The following is a 21832-nucleotide window of genomic DNA, read 5'->3' on the forward strand; positions in this document are numbered from 1 at the left end:
CCCGTGGGGACCCGGAACAGCACACTCCCCGGGTCCAAGAGACTGCCTGGCCCTGCTCCCTCCAAGGCCGTGGGCACACTACTCTGTGTGGGTACCTTCCTGGTGGTCACAGCTTGTTGGCAAAAGGCAACGAACTGTTGCAGTTGGTGCCCTGGGGCCCCTCTGCACTCTGGGAACATCGTATATCCTGGGGTCAAAATCAAAGGCTCCCACGGAGGCTCCTGGGGCAGACGAGGGCCTCCCAAAGTCAGCCAGCTAGGAGACTCCAATCCCTGGTGCTCCCACGACCTCAGAGGCAGAAAGGGCACGAGGTCAAGTGCACACTGGCCTTTGAGGCCTCTGTCTGGACACGTTGGTGTCATCAGGGACGGCAGGTCATGTAGCCACACCTGACGTAAAGTGAGGGGACAAGTTACCCTACTGACGCTAGCGCTGAGCCCCGAGGGCCAGACAGCTCCTGCCAGCTGATCCCGGACCGGCAGCCCTTGGCTTCTGCTCCTGTGCAGGAGCCCGGCCTCGAGGTCAGCCCCTCGGCCAGCTCACCTGTCCGCTCCTCTCCTCTGGGGGCCACGTGGGGCTTCACCTCCCTCCTCCGTGAAGCCAGGAGGAAGGGAACGGGGAGCGAGGGTCCAGGGTGTGCCAGGCCCTGGACGGGACACTTCCACATGCATGACTTGGTGGCCATGCTGACCGGCTCGGTGACGCCACCTCACCGCAGGGACAGGAGGCTGAAGCCGGAGAGCAGGAAGTGAGGAAGGGACAGATCCCTGGTTCCTGACCACAGGGTCTGAAGACATCACTCATCCTGTCTTTCCACCAGTGATTCCTAGGAGCCTCCTACCTGCCAGGCCCTCTGCTGGGAACAGGGGCTACACCAGTAAGCAACGCAGACCATCCCACTGGTGTGGAGCTTGCAGCTTAGCGGGGGAAAAGACAGTACCAAAAAAATGACAAGGCAGAGCATGCAGTCACAAACCTCGACGATGACCAGAGGGTCCTGGTAGCAGGAGAGTCTTGGGGGAAAGATGGGCAGGCAAATGTGAGGCGCAGAATCTGAAGGGTGTTAACCGCAGGGGGCAAAGAACATTCTAGAAGGGCCAGGGAGAGCTTGGGGAGGGGCCGGGGACGCGGGCAGGCCAGGGGAGGGGCCACCCACCCCGTCCACAGGCAGCTCCACGCGCACGTCTGGGGCCTCCTTGACTTCCGGGGCTCCTTGGGTCTCCTGGTTAGGAGTCTGCGCTTTAAACACGTCACCATCTGCAGGAAAATAACACAGCGTTTTCAAGCTGACGTGCGTTGTACCTTATCTGACCCAAACCAGAGTTACAGCTCAGCGTTCTCAGAGCTTCCTGTGTCGCTGTCAGGCAGCCTGGTCCAGGGACCGCAGAGCCTGCTCACCACCTCCGTTTCCCCACTGCCCCGATCTGCTTTAGTTCAGGTGCTGGGCTTGGTGTCCCTCGACATCTGCACTGTGTCCACAAAGGTCCCGGACCCTGGGAGTCCAGGTCACCCCGTGTCCCACCCATCATGGGCCTCAGGCCAGAGACAGATACAATAAGCATTCGACAAGTGTGTATCCAGCTCATTCAGTTAGAAATAAATGCAGAGCAACCGCCAGACATCAGCATCAGATTTTAAGGACATGCAGATGTTCTCCTTCAAAACATATTCAAGAACTGGGTTTAACTAGGCAGGGGTTGAAGCTGTACATTTGAGCCACTCAACTGAATTGGCAGATAAAATCATGTAATTAGCATTACAACTGGATGTGTTAAAAGCTTACAAAATCCCAAGATTCTTGAAAAGCTTATCCTCATCCTGATCAAAAGCAACAGATGACAGTAAAGAGAAAGAAGGGGGCCAGGCAGTTCCTTCAACATCCAAGAAAGCACAGATGTGGCCGCTGACAGGCTCATGATCCAAAATGGGAGGCTGTGCTCGCAGCCCATCCCATTCCTTGGTTGAGAGTCCTGCACCTCCCCGCCTCCATGCGCCCATTCTTGCCCTCTCAAGCCCCCGGCCGAGAAGAGCCACCCCCACGCCCTGGGCTGGAGGATGAGGGGCAGAAGAGGAGAGGAAAGAGGCAGGACCCACTGCATCCCAGAGGTTCCTCTAGCTGTGCCTTTGATATTAACACTCATGGCAGTCCTCAAACAAACCCAGAGGGCCCCCTGCAGACACAGAGTGTCTCCAGGTCCCGGGTCCAGCAGGGTGACAGGCGGAGCGTGAGTCCCAGGACACCACACTCCTCCCAGAGGGAGGGCATGCCTTTCGCCTGGCCACCCGGGCCAGGCCCTCAGGGTATGTCTTCCCAAGAAAGGCTTTACTCAGTGGTTAAATTTTCTACTGCCACTAATATATTACAGAGTTTCAGGTCATAAAGGCTCAACAGGCTCAGTGATAGCCCCAGAGGGTGGTTCAGGACAGTATGACCTCGGTGCTCACGCATCTGCCTGGTCCACCAGGCCGCAAGCTGCACGGATGGAAGGAACGTGTCTGAACACCACCGCGTGTCTAGACAGAGCCTGGTGCACCGCAGGACGATGCTTTGTCCTGGGACGGGGAGCACGGGGGTCGGGGGGCACAGCCAGAGAAAAGCATCAGGGAAACAGTCAACGCTGTAGCTTGAAGCAAACACAGGAAGCTAAGAAGCAGCAAGCAAAGAGGAGAAAACTGAAGTCATTTTGTGTGGTACTGAGAGCCAAGGGAGAGGACAGCTTTAAGAGAAAGGACTTTTGTACTTGTCAGATGCTGCGGAGAAGGCAAGGGGACCCTGCCTCCAGCCACTCTCCTCTCTCTCCACAGCCAGCCACGGGACTAGGGTCTCCCAAGCATCCATCACACCTACAGGGAACACGGCCACAGAAGCGCCTTCTTCAGAGCCTGGACCCCCGTCAGAGCTATTGTCCGTAGTAACAGTAGCACGAATAATACCAGTAACGATAGTGATAACAGTAATAGTGATGCTAATAATAGTAGTAACAACAGCACTGATAATAATAGTAACAGTAGTGCTAGCAGTAATAGTAACAGTAATACCAGCAATAGTAATACCAATAGTGCTAATAATAGTAGTAACTATTATAGCTCTATTATAGCTAATAGAGTTACTATAACTCTAATAGCCAGTAGAGCTAACAACAGTAGTAACAGTAGCACTAATAATAGTGGCAACCGTAGTACTAACAGTGGTAGTAACAGTAATACTAATAACAGTAGTAACAGTAACAGTAATAATAATAGTAAGAACAGTGCTAATAATAGTAGTAACAGTAGCAGTAACGATAGTAGTAACAGTAGTGCTAACAATGGCAGTAACAGTAGCACTAATGACGGTGGTACCAGTAGTGCTAACAGTAATAGTAACAGTAATACTAATAAGAGTAGTAACAGGCCAACAGTAGCAGTAACAACAGTAGTAACAGTAGTGCTAACAGTGGTAGTAACAGCAGCACTAATGATGGTGGTACCAGTAGTGCCAACAGTAATAGTAACAGTAATGCTAGTAACAGTGGTAACAGGCCAACAGTGGTAGTAACAGTAGCACTAATGACGGTGGTACCAGTAGTGCTAACAGTAATAGAAACAGTAATACTAACAAGAGTAGTAATAGGCCAACAGTAGCAGTAACAATAGTAGTAACAGTAGTGCTAACAGTGGTAGTAACAGTAGCACTAATGACGGTGGTACCAGTAGTGCTAACAGTAATACTAACAAGAGTAGTAATAGGCCAACAGTAGCAGTAACAATAGTAGTAACAGTAGTGCTAACAGTGGTAGTAACAGTAGCACTAATGACGGTGGTACCAGTAGTGCTAACAGTAATAGTAACAGTACTACTAACAAGAGTAGTAACAGGCCAACAGTAGCAGTAACAATAGTAGTAACAGTAGTGCTGACAGTGGTAGTAACAGCAGCACTAATGATGGTGGTACCAGTAGTGCCAACAGTAATAGTAACAGTAATGCTAGTAACAGTGGTAACAGGCCAGCAGTGGTAGGAACAGCAGCACCAGTAGCAGCGGCACCAGCGGCGCTCACAGCGGCACTGACAGCGGGGAGACCCCGCGGGACCCCAGCCCGCGGCTGATAACATCAGTAGTGACACCGATAGCGCCAGGGGCAGCGGTGGCGGCGATAGCACTAGGAATAGGAGTGGGACTGCAAGGAGCATATTTTAAACCATCTCCTTTTAGAATCACTTCTGAAAGGTAGTCTTTTAAAGTCTCTCATACTCCAAACAGCTCAGACGCCTTTTATGCTCACATCTCCCTCAAAAGGCTGACACGCTTGCCGGCTGTTTTCTGTGTCAATGGCCCTTTAGGGAAAACGTGCCCACCCTGACGTCCAGAGAGACAACAGAATGAGTTCTAAGTCCTGTGTTCATCTTGGGCTTCCTGACAGGGGAAGCCCGCTGTCCTCAACTGTGGAATTTTGGGTTTTCACTCCCCTCACCACAGCCTTACCCGATAACCGATGTATTAATAAATCGGACAGTTACAGTCAGGATTTTAAATCAGATCGCTGTCAGTCACATCTCTGCAGGACGAAATTGGTCTGGAAAAGCACGTTCTCAACCCGGCAGCATTCTGAATTGCCAGCAGCCACACGGAATTTCACCTTACCTGCCCCACTCTGGATTAAAGGTTCTGCCTTTGGTTTCTTTTTTCCTTCTTTGGCATAAAACACAGAATCCTGTGCTTTGGGTGAAACGTTGTCCTGTTTATGAGTGTCTTTCACCTTGGGATCCTCCTAAGGTACAAACGAAGAATAAAAAGCACGTTAGGATGGATGCATACAGTCCATCTAGTCGGTTATTTTGAGAAGAGCCAGGGAAAGTGCACGCTCCTCGGGTGATTTGTGAGAGAGGACGCAGGCACCTCCAAGAGCCCCGCTTCTCGCACCATCTGGACCATGCCGTTGCTACACTTCTCTTCTGTAAAGTGGTGAAAATACTCCTCTCCCTCCAAGGAACACGAGGGGCAGCACCTCGGAGGGAAGGGAAGTGGTTCTCTTCCCAAATGCAGGGGCCGTGCGCCTGGGGAAGGAGGGCCTCCCAGGAGGGCTTGTGTGCGGAGGCGGGGCAGGTCTGCAGGGGTCGCTGGGGCTCTAGAGACACTCCTGCCAGCCTCTGAAAAAGTGCTTCAGCAACAACCACCAAACAGTCGCCACTGGACCCTCAGGGCAGGATGGAGCACCTCCAATCAAAAAAAAAACAACGACAATCCCTGGCAGGTGTGTTCGGGTTACAACTGAGGGGAACTCAGATTTCTAAAAAAAAAAAAAAAAAAAAGCTATAAACTGTAATAACAAAGCGTAACCAGATCACAGTGAGACGAGCTAATTCTGAGTTCCATTCCGATTCTACCCCATCTTTACATACAAACCACCTTTTTTAGTTCTCCTTTATTCCTTCTTTACTGAAGTATTTGGAAGTGAAGACAGGCAAAACTATACAAATAGATACTTCTTGTGAGTCCTCTATGTCACTTAAGAAAATGTCAAACTAAAACCATGAACTTGCACCATTTATATATGAAACTATCTGTGCATTATGCAATACCAGAGGTTTCTTCCTTGTGGAAATTACAGTGTGAAAATAGTTCTTCAGCCACATATAGGCACCACGCAAAATCTTTCTACCTTTTAGGACGCTCTACTGCAAGCTGAAATTGTGTTCATAAGTATAGGAAGCAAGGCCTTGGCAGAGCTGGTTTTAGAAACAGAAAATGGTATATGATGTTCGTGTCTTGGAGGCAGCTGGAGGCTGGGATTTAGAAAACTTGCTTGCTTCTCCCTGGCATGACTCACAGCTCCTTGTCACAAGCATTTTCCATCTTTGGCCTCTAAGATAAAGACACCATATATTGAGCTTATTATCTCTGAAATAGCACTCAAAGGACAGTGACAAGGAAATATTCCCCCCATCCCCTCATTACAAGCACGCAAAAGCAGAGACGATGCTGAACAAACAGCACAGAGCAGCGCGCACCCATCGCGGTCAGACGCCCGCTCCCGGCGCCCCAGGGCTTCCCGGGGCAGCGGGGTGGCAGGTGAAGGCGGACACACGCCCTGTTTACACTACTGGGTGGTTTCCTGACAATAGAAACAGAAGCCCCTGCAGAACCGCAGGACTCTCACCCCGTTCAAGAAACAGGCCTTGACACAGACTTCTAGCTAATCCAGCTTCCATGCTCCAATCTGGTCTCCATACCATGACATGCTCCATGGACCCTAACTCGACTGCAGACCCAGCCCAGAAAAACAACAAAATACTTACACAACTCTGCTTTCAATTTCCTTCATCTTTCTTCCTATTAAAAATATTTTTGGAAAATAAACCTGAGGCAAACTGAGTTTATTACTCTGTGGTGTTTTGAGAAATAATAACCTGCAGAGCTGCCATCAGTCAGTCCAGAGAACTCCACGGACTGTCCAGGCCGGGACACTGGAGTGGGGAGCCGTTCCCTCCTCCAGGGGATCTTCCCGACCCAGGGATCCAACCCAGGTCTCCACACTGCAAGCAGATTCTTTCCCATCTGAGCCACCAGGGAAGCCTATGAATGCTGGAGTGGGTAGCCTATCCCTTCTCCAGGGGATCTTCCTGACCCAGGAATCGAACTGGGGTCCTCCTGCATTGCAGGTGGATTCTTTACCAGCTGAGCCACCAGGGGAGCCCCACAGTGAAGGCATTAGTTGCTCAGTCGTGTCCAACTCTTTGCGCCCCATGGACTGTACCCCACCAGGCCCCTCTGTCCATGGGATTCTCCAGGCTAGAATACTGGAATGGGTTGCCAATTCCTTCTCCAGGGGATCTTCCCGACCCAGAAATCAAACCCGGGTCTCCTGCGTTGCAGGCAGATTCTTAACCTACTGACCTATGAGGGAAGCCCTCCATTAAAAGCATTTTTGGAAAACAAGCCTGAAGAACACTGCGCTAACTACTCTGTGGTGTTTTGAGAAGTAATATTTTCCTGCAGAGCTGCCATGACCAATCCAGCTGTTTTAATGCCACTGTAACGGATCATCCAACATGTGAAACACAGCCTCCGAAGGCCACCTGCGGCGAACGAGACTGGGAATAATTGATGAACGCAGCAACCAATTCAGAGGCAATCCATCCTCAGGGAGAAAACAACACGCCTCCTGGAAAAAGGCATTTCTCTGGCTCCCCAGTGAATGTCCTGGTTCCAAAGCAGGTCAAGACCTTCCATCAACAAACTAGTCTCGGCTTTGAGCACTGCTAACATAGAAGACTCGCTAACATTTGAACCCGAGCGTTGCATCCCCAGGCTGCCGGAAGATGGCAACAAGCATTGCCTGACTGTCCTGTGACACTGTGTGGACCTGCCCTCGTCAGCCTGCAAATGTCAGCTCCAGAGCATTTATCTCACGCTGAACTTCACAGTCTAGACCTGGTTATTAAAGTGTGGATGTCAGGTGCCCACACGTACTCACACTTGGGTTCCAGTGCTTGATCTCGGTTCATTACTATTGGCTTACCAACACTTGGGTTTTATGGCCAAAGAGAAATAGGTAATATTAACATTCTGATTGTGGATATGATATAAATACAATGCTCAGTAACTATGTACCAATATTTTATGGAGACCTGAACCATATAATATCATTTTCATATACAAACCCAATTTTAAGTGTTTGTTCAATTAACCACACTTCTCTGGAAGGTAACAGATACCTTCTTTGGAAGATAAATGCGTGTGTGCTAAGTCACTCCGTTGTTTCTGACTCTTTGTGACCCTATGGAACGTAGCCTGCCAGGCTCCTCTGTCCATGGGACTCTCCAGGCAGGAATACTGGAGTGGGTTGCCATGTTCCCCTTCAGGGGATCCTTCCAGCCCAGGGATTGAACCTGTGCCTCTGTCTCCTGCATTGGCAACTGCACAGTAAACGCAGGGGCTATAAAACTGAATTTGCTGTAACAAAACCGGAGTGGCTGCCTTCAGTTACTTTCATTGGATAACAGAGTCATGGTTCAAGTTAACTGGACCACCTGAGGCCTCGGCAGGCTCCTAAGTTCATTGGATAAAGAGTCATGGTTCAAGTTAACTGGACCACCTGAGGCCTCGGCAGGCTCCTAAGACTTCGTGCTGGTCCAGCAGTTAAGGATCCACCTGCCAAAGCAGGGACACAGGTTCAGCCCCTGGTCTGGGAAGATTCTACGTGTTGTGGGGAAAACTAAGCCCGTGAGCCACAACTGCTGGAGCCCAGGGACTCTAGCGCTGTGCTCTGCAGCAAGAGAAGCCACTGCGATGAGACACGCAAGCGCCACGACCAAGAGTAGCCCTTGTTCATCGAAACTAGAGAAAGCCCACGCCAGCAGCCAAAGATAAAAACAATTAAAAAAAAGAGAGCTAAGGTATTGGCAGGGTCCTAAGGACATATTTTCAAATGTTCAAATATCTGCCTCGGACAATAAGTGAACCAAGCCAAGCAAATAAGGCAGACTGCGTCCTAAGCACGGTTTACGTGTGCTAATCAGTTCAAGTGTGTTAATTATGACTTTTTGTCATTCTCTCAGAAATAGGCATTTTTAACAGTGCAATTTAAAATTCCACTAAATTAAGATAAAATCTTTCATTTTGTTCTCAACGGAAATCAAGATATAAGAAGCAAACAGCTTTGCTCTTCTTCTTCTTTTTTTTAATACTCTGTTAAGGTATCTACATTAGCTTAAATTAGAAATTCATGCCCTTGGAAGCAAGTTTGATGCCAGGAATCCTGTGGGAGGGAACAAGAATGAAAGGGGGGAATCGGCTTTCACCGATGGAAACCTTGAGAGGTCAGTGGTGGTAAGTCTCACCACTGCTCAGCGGAGCCAGGATCCCAGCTGAGGACCTCAGAGTCCAGAATGCTCGCTCTTAGAGCCTTGGCATTCCCTGGGTGGGAGTCCTTGGCTATAAGAAAGGAAACCTGTTGTCATAATATGTGGAGAAGGTCTCACCCACTTCCTAGGCATCCAATTAGATCCAGAGAAGGTTCATCTTTTTCCTCATTAAAGAATCCACATGGATAACCCCAGACAAACATGGGAGCAGACTTGTCCTCTGCTGCAGATCATACAGAATTCTGATTGACATCAACAGCACTTTGTGGGGAGTTCAGGGTTTCTGAGCCCAAGCCACTCGTTCTCCTTGCTTGGCCCCTGCAGTAAGCTTTTCTGATCAAAACAAAACCGAAACAGTGCTTTTCTGCAGAGATATCCCCTCTCATGGCCCCTTCCCTCTCATGTGGCAGACGTGGTCATCTGGAGCAAGGCACCTCTTCACAAACCAGCACTTGCCTCCTCGCTCCCCAGGGGCCCGGGTCTCCACTCCTAACCGCCCTCCCCCAATGCTGCCCTGGGAACCCTGAAGTCACTCCTGACTCCTCCCGCTTCCTCTCACTCCCCAGTCACGTGGGCATGCCCACGATCCTTCTCACGGTTTTCCTTCCCATTTTACTGAATCGAGATGCCAAAAATCGGTAAGACACATGGTTCTTTCCTGTGTCGCTAATAAAGAAGTTAAGCTGCCACTTAAGCCATGTCGAGGTGCTTCCTTATTACCCAGAAGTTCTTTCCTCTACATCCTGAAAAAAAGCCCTTTAGGAACTATTAGACATAGATAATTATCAATACCACATGGAGGGAAACAGTGTGTGTGGGCATGCTTACTTATGTCTGACTGTTTGCAGCCCCATGGGCTATAGCCTGCCAGGCTCCTCTGTCCATAGGATTCTCCAGGCAAGAATACCGGTGTGGGTAGACACGCTCTTCTCCAGGGGATGTTCCCAACCCAGGGATCAAACTTGAGTCTCCTGTGTTGCAGGCAGGCTCTTTACCACCTGAGCCACCAGGAAAGCCCAAAGGAAAACAGAGGAGCCATAACCAGTACCATCTTTCAGAAGTGGGGACATGGCCTTAGATGCCCCCAGCCCAGTGGACCCTCCAGCTAAATGCAGCCTCCTAAGTACCTGGTGGAACCAGCCCAAGACCCACTCAGCCAACCCACAGAATCTAGAGAAATAATAAATCACCGTCATTGTAAGTGAAAGTCATTCAGTAGTGTCTGACTCTTTGCAACCCCATGGATTATACAGTCCACGGAATTCTCCAGACCAGAATACCGAAGTGGGTAGCCTTTCCCTTACTCCAGGGGATTTTCCTAACCCAGGGATCGAACCCAGGTCTCCCGCATTGCAGGCAGGTTCTTTACCAGCTGAGCCACAAGGGAAGCCCAAAGGTTGGCTTGTCAAGAGTCGTCATAAGCTCCTCGGTTTTTAGATGATGGCTCTTTGCATAGTAACAGGTTATTGAAACTGGTAGCTCAGCTACGTGTGGGTTGTCTCCCTTTTCTGGGTCTATAAACGAATTGGCTGTTGTTTCACAAAAGCATATGGAATTGAAGAGCGTACCCACTAAAAGCAAACGCACATAGAAGCCCACTTCAATTCTGAGTCACAGCAGAACCATCTCGAGGACATTTACACAGCAATTAAGCTCACCGTGTGCAGTGCCAGCCACGCACGCCCTCAACTGGAAAGACAGTAAAGCGAGCAGCTGTGGTCAAGTTCACCATGACAACGAATGAACCCACAACACGACGTCTCGGAGCCAGGAAGACAGGAGAATGCTCGTCACAGAACCAGTGATGCACAGCAGGTCTCAGACCCAACTGCTGCCCCGAGTGCCATCGGCTGGGGGTCCTGCGGCCTCGGGACGGGCCTCTCCTCTGCTATTTCTACTCACGCTGCATCTTCAGTACGCACATTGTGTTCCGTCGCTAGCAGTGATTCTCAGGTGTGTGTCTGTTCATTTCACTTCGCTGCTGAGGTCAGGAGCCCCATGAATACAGGTGTCTCACCTGCCCTCCCAGCCTGCCTCCTGCACCCCACTTTCCCTCCACAGGTACTGTGCTCTCCCGACTCTTTGGGGCCGTGCTGATGGAGAGACACAGGTGCATCTGAAAGTCAAAGAGGTGCCTGGCTGCCCTCCTGGAATTGTTGATGGAGGAGGTGACTGGCTGCCCTCCTGGAATTGTTGATGGAGGGAGGGGTTGGTGCTGGTGGAATCGGGATGACTGCAGGCTTGGGCTAGGCCAGAGAACAGAGTCCACTTCCCGGGTGAGGACAGTCACGACCACTGTGGTCCCTGCGTCACGCTCACTGGCACGTTCTAGTACTCCACTGGCAGACACTCACATGCGGCTCGTCTGTTATCTCCAGCACATGAAGCTTTGTGAAGACACGTATAAATTCATCAACAGATGCCCTCGCTCAAGCCTGACCGCCTGTGGGTGGAGAACTCTGTGTGTTTTTGAGATTGTTCACTGAGGGGTCAGGAAGACCTCGTACCGTAGGTCGTTTAAAAACACACTTGCAGGACTCCGCTGGTGGTGCAGTGGGTAAGAATCTGCCTGCCAACACAGGCAACCCGAGCTCGATCCCTGGTCTGGGAAGATTTCACATGCCGCAGAGCAACGAAGCCAGCAAGCTGCAGCTCCTGGAGCCTTTGTGCCTAGAGCCCGAGCTCTGCAGGAGGAGAAGCCACTGCGATGAGAAGCCAGAGCACCGCAGCAAAGAGTGGCCCCCACTCGCCACAACTAGAGAGAGCCCCCGCCCAGCAACGAAGACCTGGAGCAACTGAAAATAAATAATTTTTTAAAAATCAAATGCGTTAAAACAAAACACACACTTGCAGATTTAGACCACATGATTCCGCAGTCCCACTCCCGGGCACGTGTCCAGAGAGAACACTAATTTGAAAAGAGACACACACTCCAATGTTCGCAGCAACACTATTTACGGTAGTCAAGACGTGGAAGAAGTCTAAGCGTCCATCAGCAGATGAATGGGTTAAGACAATGTGGTACAAGCGTACAAGGGGACAGTATGCATGGAGATTTTCATTTTATCAGATTATCATACTATTATGGTTATCATTATCGTACGGAACAAGCATACATAACATTATCATATTACCAGAGGTTATCCTATTAAGGTAAGTCAGAGAAGGACAAATATCATATTATATCATTTATATGTGGAAACTTTAAAAAATGATGCAAATTGACTCATTTGCAAAACAGAAATAGACTCACAAACATAGAAAAGAAACCCATGGTCACCAAAGGGGAGAAGAGGAGGGAGGGAGAAACCAGCAGTTTGGGATTAAGATGTGATACTTGGCTCTACAAAACAGATAAACAAGCACAGGCAAATCCAGCGCAGGACGGTGAGAACAGCACCGGGGAGTATCCTCAGTGTCCTGGACTCAGGCAAATCCAGCGCAGGACGGTGAGAATAGCACCGGGGACTATCCTCAGTGTCCTGGATAACCTGTCGTAGAAAAGAATCTGAAAAAGAACACGCACATATTACTTGTATAACGGGATCGCTCTGCTGTTCTCCTGAAACTAACACAACACGGTAAGTTAACCAAACTTCAATTTTTTTAACTGTTTTAAAAAACCGCTTGCAGGTTTAAAAGAAAACTCAGTTCTCGGTCTTGCCAGCAGCTGCTCTTCCGCCCGGCTGACACCCTTAGAATGGGCAGACGACCAAGGGCTCAGGACAGCCCCTCACACGCCGCAGGGCGATGTCCCCACTGAGGGCAGTCCTGGGCTTCCGGGTGGGTTTTTACATTTCCTCCCCTCACTTTCCAGAAGGATGTTGAGGTGGCTCACACGGAAAATAAATGAAAGCTTAATAAGCTAGAAGTGGAAAGTCGGGAACAAGTAAATAAGGGAACACATGTATTTAGCCTAAGATAGTTGCCGTGACTAGCCCTAAATCCAGGCTCCTGCAGCCAAAGGGAAGGGGCCAGCACGCAGAGCAGTTTCCATTCTCAGCAACACAGTCCAGTCCTCAGATGGGGCCAGGACCCCCTCAGGGCTCAGTTCTGAGGTTAACGGGCCACGCAGGCCTTTACACGAGAGACGACGGATAACGCAGAGCCCTTGGCAGGCATCTGTACCTCAGCCTTTGCTAAACCAGTGCCATTTATTTTCTCCTAGGACTTTCTTTTAGTCTTCTATTAATACAACAAAATGTGCTTGTTGCATGCACCATAGATCTAATTTTTCTGAAATAACACATTTTTGCATTGCAGTTTATGCCATGTTGGTAATCATTCTGTTTAAAGAGTCCAAAGTATTCAATACCCTCATCCAAACCCATTATCTTTGCGGTGATACTATCTTTCCCCTTCCAGAAGGGAAAGGAAATGTAGATACGTTGGAAGAAACGTGCTCAATTTTAGACCAATTTTAAACGTATAATGAAAAGAAAATTACATCCCTACCTATAAGGAGCCAAAGCCAAAACAACAAAACAGTGAAAAGAGGACACAACAAAAGCATGTGCTTACAAACCCGCGTTGCCGGTTCAGCAGATGGATTCAATCACCTGTGTTCAGCGACATCCAAAGCCACAAAGGTGTGGGATCTCAAACATGCACCATTCATGCTAAATAAGAGTCATCACTGAGAAGTCAGTGCCCACACGACGTGTGAAATCCCAGGGAAGGCGGCAGAGAATAACCCTGTAGAGCTCGGATCCTGTGCTATCTCCCTCCCGGATGACCTGGCCCTCAAGTCACAACCTGCACCTCGTTGGCTGACCTTCACGTGCCGATCGCCCCCCTTCCCACCAAGCATCATCCTGTTCACACGACTCATTTATATGAAACGTGTGATACAGCTCAAGTCCATGTGCCTGTCCCCACTAGATGGAGTGCACCCTGAGGGCAGAATCACGGCTATTATGTTTGTGTCCTTGGGGATGCTCACCCACTCATCCAGCAGACATTTAACACTCAATGCAATCCTTAGAGAGAGACAAAAGTAAGATGACCCTTCAGCTCAAGAAGCTACCAAAATAACAACAGAGTCAAATCAGAGAAACCTTCACACCAAAAGCCAGACAGCAGGAGAAAGAGGTATTCCGGGCTCGTGTCAACTAGGAAGAAATGTGCAAAGCTTCCTAACAACATTTAGCAAAATATACTCGAAAGTATTTTTTTTTCAGCAGTGAGGCTTTTGCAGTGCAGGCCGGTTGGGCAAGGATTGTGGCCATGAAGTCAGTGTGAAGAGGGCCAGTTCAGTGTCATCACTCTGAGCTCCTCCAGGGTAAGTACAGATGGAGTAAGGGCTGGATCCCAAGGCTAGGCTTGCCCCAGGTGAACGCAAGGTGGTCCTGGGGGTACAGAAGCCAGAGCTCCTTGCAGGGAGGTGATAGACGGTGGGTATGAAATCGGAGCTGCAACAGGAGAGCAAACCCTAGGGCTGGCGGCCTGCTATCAGAAAAGAGTAGACTGATAACTCAAGAGCTCCCAAGGCCAGCCACTTCCAGAGGGTCAGGACTCAAGCAGGCCAGCTGGGAAGGAAGGAAATAGTAGGCATTCAACAGCTTTGTTGAATGAATATGCACACAGCAGAGCCACTGCAGCACGGATTTCATAAGCTGGTCTGGAATACGTGGTCATTGTGTGAACAGGTGGGCCTGTCCAGGTCGCCACGGTCTGGCCTCCACCTGCCTCCCTTGTCCCATGCTTTGTGTTGCAATAACAAATTGTGTGTTTAGATGAACACTTACAGACGTGCACACACACAGGCACACACACACACACCCTCCAGCTGTCATGTCTACCTAAAATCCGCTCCCAGCTCCCTCCAGGCCAAGCCAGGCTTTTGCTCCTCCCGGCAGGTCCCATAAGACCTGTGTATCTTTTTATCTCCACACTCACTGTGTTTCATCGCTAACACCTGACGTGCCTCCCAGGCCTGGACTCTGGGCTCCAGGTTCACCCCCGATCTCCTGCTGGCCTCGCTCACAGGAGGGAGCCTGTGCTCAGAAGCTCGCTTGACAGGAGCGGAGCCAGCCTGTCCTGTGACCTTTTTGATGCCAAAGGACACCAGGGTCTTTGGGAGGAGGAACGCACCTCACCAGGACAGCAAACCCAAGGGCTGGCAGCCTGACTCAGAAAAGAATAGACTGATACACTCAAGAGCCCCCCAGGGGCGATGACAGCTGTCCTTTGTCCCTTGTTAAGAAGTACTTACTTTTTTCTTTCTTCGTGAATGTTTCTCCATGTCTGTGTACTTTCTGAAAAACAAAAGAGAATCAAGCTTGAAATGTTTAAAGCTCACCAAAAACATCTGAATAAAAATGTTGACTGCTGCCTCGGCCTCAGGAGACACTGACCGCCATGAGGAAGGAGCTAACTGTCCCAAAGGACACAGCCTCCCAGCAACATCAGCTTCCGGGAGAGAAAGCACCCACCTCCCAGGGTGGGTAGTGGTTGACCCAAGGTTGACCCAAGGGCAGCACATTTATAGGCACCTTCTGCCCTAAAGCCTTTATACGCTCTCAGGGCAGGGGGGATGGGAACCCTAACATTTGAAAGTTTTTGACAGTTGTTTAATCACGTTTGCAAACGCGGTTTCTTCACACAGCCCTTGAGAGGATGTGCAGAACAAGCATTCCTGCTCTCCTTGGGCTGGTAGAGAACCCGGGCTCCGGACACGAGGGTTTACTCAAACACCCCCCAACTGATCAGCAGAACTGGGGCCAAAATCCAGCCCCAAGCCCAGTACCCCTTTCGTTTCCCTTGGGGCCAAACGTGAGGAGCTGGATCGGCACACAGCTCGGACCTTCCGTCCCGCGAGCAGCCTCCTGCACGTCGGTCCGTGGAGCCTGGGGCCGCCCTGACGACACCGGGAGCCCGACACTCAGAGCTCATCCGGAGTCAGGACCCCGAGGGCCCCAGACCCACAGGGCGGTGTCTGCATCTGGCGGCCAACTCAGAAAGGGCGGAGGGGACTGGAATCTACAGTCTGATACGTGGAGCTGGGAGCACGGAGGGTTTTCACACAAATACAGCCTGAGAAGCAAGCTGGGTGGGACTTGGAAATTCACGGAGGGGTCAAGCACCATTCTGCCCTGGGGACGGACACAAACCACCTGTCTCATCACCTCAAGGACCGGGAACAGTGAGAAGGGCTCTCTGCAGAGGCAGCCCGCTCTGTCCTCAGGAGCATCGACGCAGGACGCGGGGCGCGCATCGGGGCGCCGCCACCGGGCTCTTCTGCCTCAGAGAAGACCCTAGCCATCCCCCAGGCCGGAGCCCACAGGAGAGCAGGGGCCTCCTCTTCATGTGGCCGCCTGCCCTGTCCCAGATGCCACTGGGGAGTGAGGGACAGTCGTCACAATTTTCAGGGGACGGGACCGCAGCGCCCGCCGTCTCATCCTCCTCCACGTCCCAGCCCCTCCTCCACGACCAAAGACCCAGGTCTGGGATCTACTGTAAAACCACGGCTTTGTTCACCAGGAGAGACTGCCCCCCGGCACACACTGCTTTACAGAAGGAAAAGCAAGTTGAATTAAGAAAACAAACTGTGCCAGGTGGAGGGCGGGTTACCATGACAGTGGCCTGGGACCACCTCCATCTTGCACGTTTAGACCTTTGACCTCTGTGACCCCAGGCACCCAGAGAAAGACAACGCACTCGACATGGGACCTCGCCTCTCTGTGACTCTCCGCAACAGCAGACGTTCCTCCACGCCTAAGATTTTGAAAATCCAAAACTGCATCACATATAAAATGAGAAGATCAAATTTCAGAAAAACAGCAGATACCTGAACTGGCCTGAAAACAGCAGATTCCTGAACAGATACCTGAACAGAGGATGAGATGGTGGGATGGCATCACCGACTCGATGGACATGAGTTTGAGTAAGCTCTAGGAGTTGGTGATGGACAGGGAGGCCTGGCGTGCTGCAGTCCATGGGGTCACAGAGACTGAACTTCCTGAACTGAACTGGCTACATGAGGGCGAGGTGCCAGGGAAAGGGCAGGTTTCACCAGGCAAGAAAAGGAACAGAAAGTGCTCACTGTTGGACTTCACTTGGCACCTTCGGGGACTTCCAGTAAGGGAAATTCTTGAAGGCTTCCAGTCCCGCAGCCACATAAAAATGGTTGTCTTGCAAATCCTTAGAGTTGTCCAAAAGATGTCCATTCATTGTAAACAGTCTGCGAATAAAGAAAGAGCAACGGGCTGCAGATGTAAGAGCTGAGATGTCAGGGCCGGGGATGGGGAGAAGGGGTGTCCAGTAGAGAACATGACTGGCGTGTGGACCACACGGGGAGTAATGGGACTGATGCTCTCTGAGCAAATGTGATCCAAACACGCTGAGCCCTGAGGGGGACGCTCTGCCAGGATTAGGCTTGCTTTCAATTTTCAGATTTTTTAATTAAAGTATATTTTTAATTATGTACAAGTGCTCAAAGGCCCTTGAGAAGAACACTTTAAGCTGTAGGTTGCTGTTCAATTAATTTTAACTATTAACAGCTAAAATGAAAACAAATTGGCTTATATTGTGTAACAATACTTGAAAAAAAACCTGGCATTTATTAGAGAACAATATGCCTTCTTATAAGCACCGAAAGACTAAAATATGTCTGCTTTTTATTCTGCACTCTTTCCGGCAAGTATTAATGTACTCATTCATTTGTTTAAGAAACCATTCAGTTCACTCAATGTTGAGCATCTGTTAGGCACAAGACAATGAAGTAGGCATTGCCTTGGATAAAAATATGAGTAAGAAAGTCACTGCTTCCCCAGAGTCAATAGGACCAGAGAAGGGCAAAGTGCCAGTGTTCTGAGGAGAGAAAGACCAGAAGCGACTGTGGGCTTCACTGGGGCGGGAGAATGTGCACAGGGGTTTGAAGGGTGCATAGGAGTTCCTCACGGGAAGATGGAGGGAAGCCTGTGAGGCAGCAGAAGGGGCCTCTGCAGACAGCCGGGACACAGGGGGCTGGCTGCCACCAAAAGGCGACACACGGAGGACCTGAACACTGAATCACGAGCCTGGAATTCTAAGGGGAGGACTTCATCGCTGACTTAGAGTGAGCAGAGGGTGCAAGTGTGGGGTGAGCGCTATTTGACAGCACTCAGCTGGCCACTGTGGATGGGATGTGATGGAGGAAAAGCACCTCGCCCCCGGGGAGGAGACACAGAGCTGGGGTGGGGGACACGCTTCCCAACAACTGCAGCGAGCACAGGAGCAGAGACGAGAGAAGGAAGCAGGACACGTGGGATGGGCGGAACCCCCGGGACCCACCCCTCCCTCCATCGCACACCCCCAAACCCCAGCGAGCATGGGACCAGCCCGGGCGCTGGCTCACACACAGAGGCTGGGCCCCCGCCTCGGAAGCGCTGATCCATGAGCCCAGGATGGGGCCTGAGCACCTGTTTCCAACCAGGGCAGCTCCTGGCCCTGCTGCCTTGGGTCACCTGGAGGAGCAAGAAGGAGACCCCCAGACAGGAGAGAGCAGTGAGACACCTTGGGAGCGGAGCCCCGGGCTTCCAGGTGAGAGGCAGGGCTTGGAACTCCCTTCCCCTCCTGTTGTCACCTTGGACAGTCAGTGTCAGTCGCCCCAGAGGGCTCACAGCTCACCAGCAGCGAGTCATGGAGGGAGGCCCGGGGCGGTGGCAGACTGACCTCCCGTAGCCTGGAGGACAGCCTCCCCCCAGAGCCTGGGCTCCGGGGCCTAGACCCCAAGGTGCTGGGGGTGGATGGCTGGGGAGACGCCACCGGGAGACGCGCTTGGACAGATGGAGCAGGAGCTTGAACAAGGAAAACTTTATAAAATAAGGGAACTAAGAAATAAGCAATTACTTGAAAGAAACACATGTATCCCAGTGTTCATTGCAGCGCTATTTACAATAGCTTAGAACTTAGAACCAACCTAAATGTCCATAGACAGATGAATGGATAAAGATGCTGTGGTACATATACACAATGGAATATTACTCAGCCATAAAAAGGAACACATTTGAGTCAGTTCTGATGAGGTGGATGAACCTAGAACCTATTATACAGAGTGAAGTGAGACAGAAAGAGAAAGATAAATACTTTATTCTAACACACATATACAGAATCTAGAAAAAATGGTACTGAAGAATTATTCACAGGGCAACAATGGAGAAACAGACATAGAGAACAGACTTATGGACATGGGGAGAGGGGAGGAGAGGGTGAGATGCATGGAAAGAGTAACATGGAAACTTACATTACCATGTGTAAAATAGCCAACGGGAATTTGCTGTATGGCTCAGGAAACTCAAACAGGGGCTCTGTATCAACCTAGAGGGTAGGATGGGGTGGGAGATGGGAGGGAGGCTCAAAAGGGTGGGGAATATGTGTATACCTGTGGCTGATTCATGTTGAGGTTTGACAGAAAACAGCAAAATTCTGTAAAGCAATTATCCTTCAATAAAAAAATTAATTAATTTTAAAAAAGAAATAAGCAATTATTGTTTGTAAGATAAAAACAGAGGAGCCATCCCAGGATGAAGCAGGGAATGATAACAGAACAAGGAGAGCGAAAGTTAGGGGATAAAAGTGAGAAGTGCCGTCACCCGGACAATAGGAATCCCCAAAGAAGCTAAAACAGGAGCCAAAAGAAGAAACGCAGGTAGAAACGATGAAGATTAACGTCACAGAGGGAAAGACGGAGAGCAGCTGAGCCGGAAGTGCCCCCAGCGAGTGAGAAAGCAGCGAGCTCAGGGTCAGGGTCACCGGCGCGGCCCACCGTGCTCCACGGACGCTGAGAGCGGAAACAGCCAGACCTCGGGGCCTCAGGACTCGGCCGGGACCACTCAGCGCCGTGCTCTCCAGCAGGAACAGGGAGACAGGGAGACAGGGAGCCGGGGGGCAGGCCACCCTCCCTCTTCCTGGGCTTGATGCCCGAGGAGGCTCTGCTGCTGTCTCAGCCACACCTTCCCCTCCAGCCACAGCGCCGCGGCCTCGATGACTTCTGCCCCCTTCCTCCCTGCGGGAACCACCAGGCTTCTGGCTACGACTTCACGCCATTCCTGGACTCACCTCCACACCGAGCCCCTCCCAGGCTGATCCTTCCCCTGCTCGGCCACAGACCCGTCCACCCATCTGCCTCCTCCCCGACCCCGGGCCACCAAGCATCAGAGGAAACAGCGGCCCTGCAAGGCGTCCCACCACACATTCGGGGCCCAGGCTCATGGAGCCCCCAACCCCGCTTGGCCACGCTTCCTCTCCTTTCACTCTCGGCTTGCTGTCCCCCGTCCACTCACAAGAGGCCACCTTCCCCACCTCCAGGTCCAGCGCCTGCCATCTCCTCAGGACCTTGTCCCCGTGGCCACCCCAGCCCTCTCCTCCCCAGTGCATCACTGACCACACACATGCACGCACACACATGCACACACACGCACGCGCACACACATGCACACACACGCACACACACATGCACATGCACGCACACGCACACACACATATGCACACACATGCACACACACACATGCACACACACACGCACACATGCACACACACACGCACACACACAGCAGCCCCGAGACAGCAAGGCGCCTGCACGGTGCGGACCCCGGAGGCTGCTCCGGCCTCAGGCCTGGCTGCCTCCCCACAAGGACGCCAGCTGTATACAGCGGACCATCTGCGGTTTCCCCCAGACTCCTCGCTTGCTTCTGATCAGTATTGCCAGCCCATCCCACACTCACAACACACCAAGGGCTCCTCAGGCACTTCACCACAGCACAACTCCTGGAAGCAGGTACTGTTCTTGTTTCCAATTTCCCGGAGGAGGAGACAGACCTCGGGACGCTCGGCGCCTCCCCGGCGTGACCCAGGTGCGGCCACTGTGACCTCCTCCGTCCAAGGACTCCACCCCTTCCGATGGGCTGGTCAGCCCCCCGACTTCTCCTGCCCAGCTCTAACTGCTGGCCACCTGCAGGGGTGTGGGGGCCCCGGGGACACAGTGGGGTCATGGGACACACCTGCCTGGGTAGCCCTGTTCACCACACCTTGTGAGAGGGGAACACTCACTAAACTTCATTGAGTGAATGAACAAAATTGGTTAAAAATAAGTATGGCCCGAAGACTACAGAAGTACTGCCTGCCCGAAGAGTTAAAACCAGAGCGCACGAGCCTCATGTTAGACCTCGCTGGTGCTGGCTAGAAGTTCTCACCGAAACCCCCCACTTCCCGGGTCACCGGGGCAGGCCGCAGTCTTACTTTCTAACGCCTCCCAGAGGGAAGACCTTCTCCCCGACCGTGGCCAGCACGCTGTCCCACTGCATCAGGCTGAATTTGGGTAAAATAATCCTTACAGGCGGAGTGAATAATCTTCCACTTGTGAAAACACTGCAAGGATTAAAGGAAAAGACTGTGTTAGTGCCTCATGCTCTGGGGGAAATGCTGGGCGTTCAAGAAAAACACACACTTACAGAACCATGGAAACCACGCAGAGCCCTGAGCTCAGAGAAGGGGGCACAAGTGGCGGGGACTCAGCCTCATGGGAGACAGAATGCTCCAATGGCCAGGGTTACACTCTATTCTTTAAAGACAACGCCTCTGTCAAAACAGAATTCTACAATGTTGGTGGGAATGAAAATTGATACAGCCACTAGGACAGATCAGTATGCAGGTTTCTTAAAAACTAAAAATCGGATTTCCACAGGACCCAGAAATCCCACTACTGGGCACATACCCAGAGAAAACCGTAATGCAAAAAGATGCATGCATCCCAATGCTCACTGCAGCACCATTTACAACAGCCAGGACGTGGAAGCGACCTAGAGGCCCATCAGCAGAGGGGTGGATAAAGAAGATGTGGTACATATGCATGATGGAATAATATTGTTGTTTGGTCGCTAAGTCATGTCTGACTCTTCCGCAACCCCATAGACTGTAACCTGCCAGGCTCCTTTGTCCATGGGATTTCCCAGGCAAAAATTGTGGAACGGGCTGCATTTCCTTCTCCAGGGCATCTTCCCAACCCA

The 21832-nt window shown here is 51.1% G+C and overlaps 1 protein-coding gene across 1 annotated transcript in view; it reads right to left on the bottom strand.

The window, feature by feature from the left end:
* Positions 1-106: 106 nt before the first annotated feature.
* The window catches only part of DCDC2C (doublecortin domain containing 2C), a 29026-nt gene continuing 7300 nt past the window's right edge, over positions 107-21832 (bottom strand). Inside the window, exons 3-10 of the mRNA XM_086414134.1 lie at positions 16891-17028; positions 15061-15103; positions 4624-4750; positions 1157-1257; positions 977-997; positions 842-869; positions 584-708; positions 107-187 (exon numbers count right to left, since the gene is read on the bottom strand). Of these exons, the coding sequence (XP_086270260.1) occupies positions 107-187; positions 584-708; positions 842-869; positions 977-997; positions 1157-1257; positions 4624-4750; positions 15061-15103; positions 16891-17028 (664 nt within the window). The remainder of the gene's footprint in view (positions 188-583; positions 709-841; positions 870-976; positions 998-1156; positions 1258-4623; positions 4751-15060; positions 15104-16890; positions 17029-21832) is intronic.

Source organism: Bos grunniens, chromosome 8, assembly GCF_055505025.1.
Source record: "Bos grunniens cultivar Pamir isolate PY7600 chromosome 8, Bosgru_T2T1.0, whole genome shotgun sequence".
In the NCBI taxonomy this organism is placed as follows: domain Eukaryota; kingdom Metazoa; phylum Chordata; class Mammalia; order Artiodactyla; family Bovidae; genus Bos; species Bos grunniens.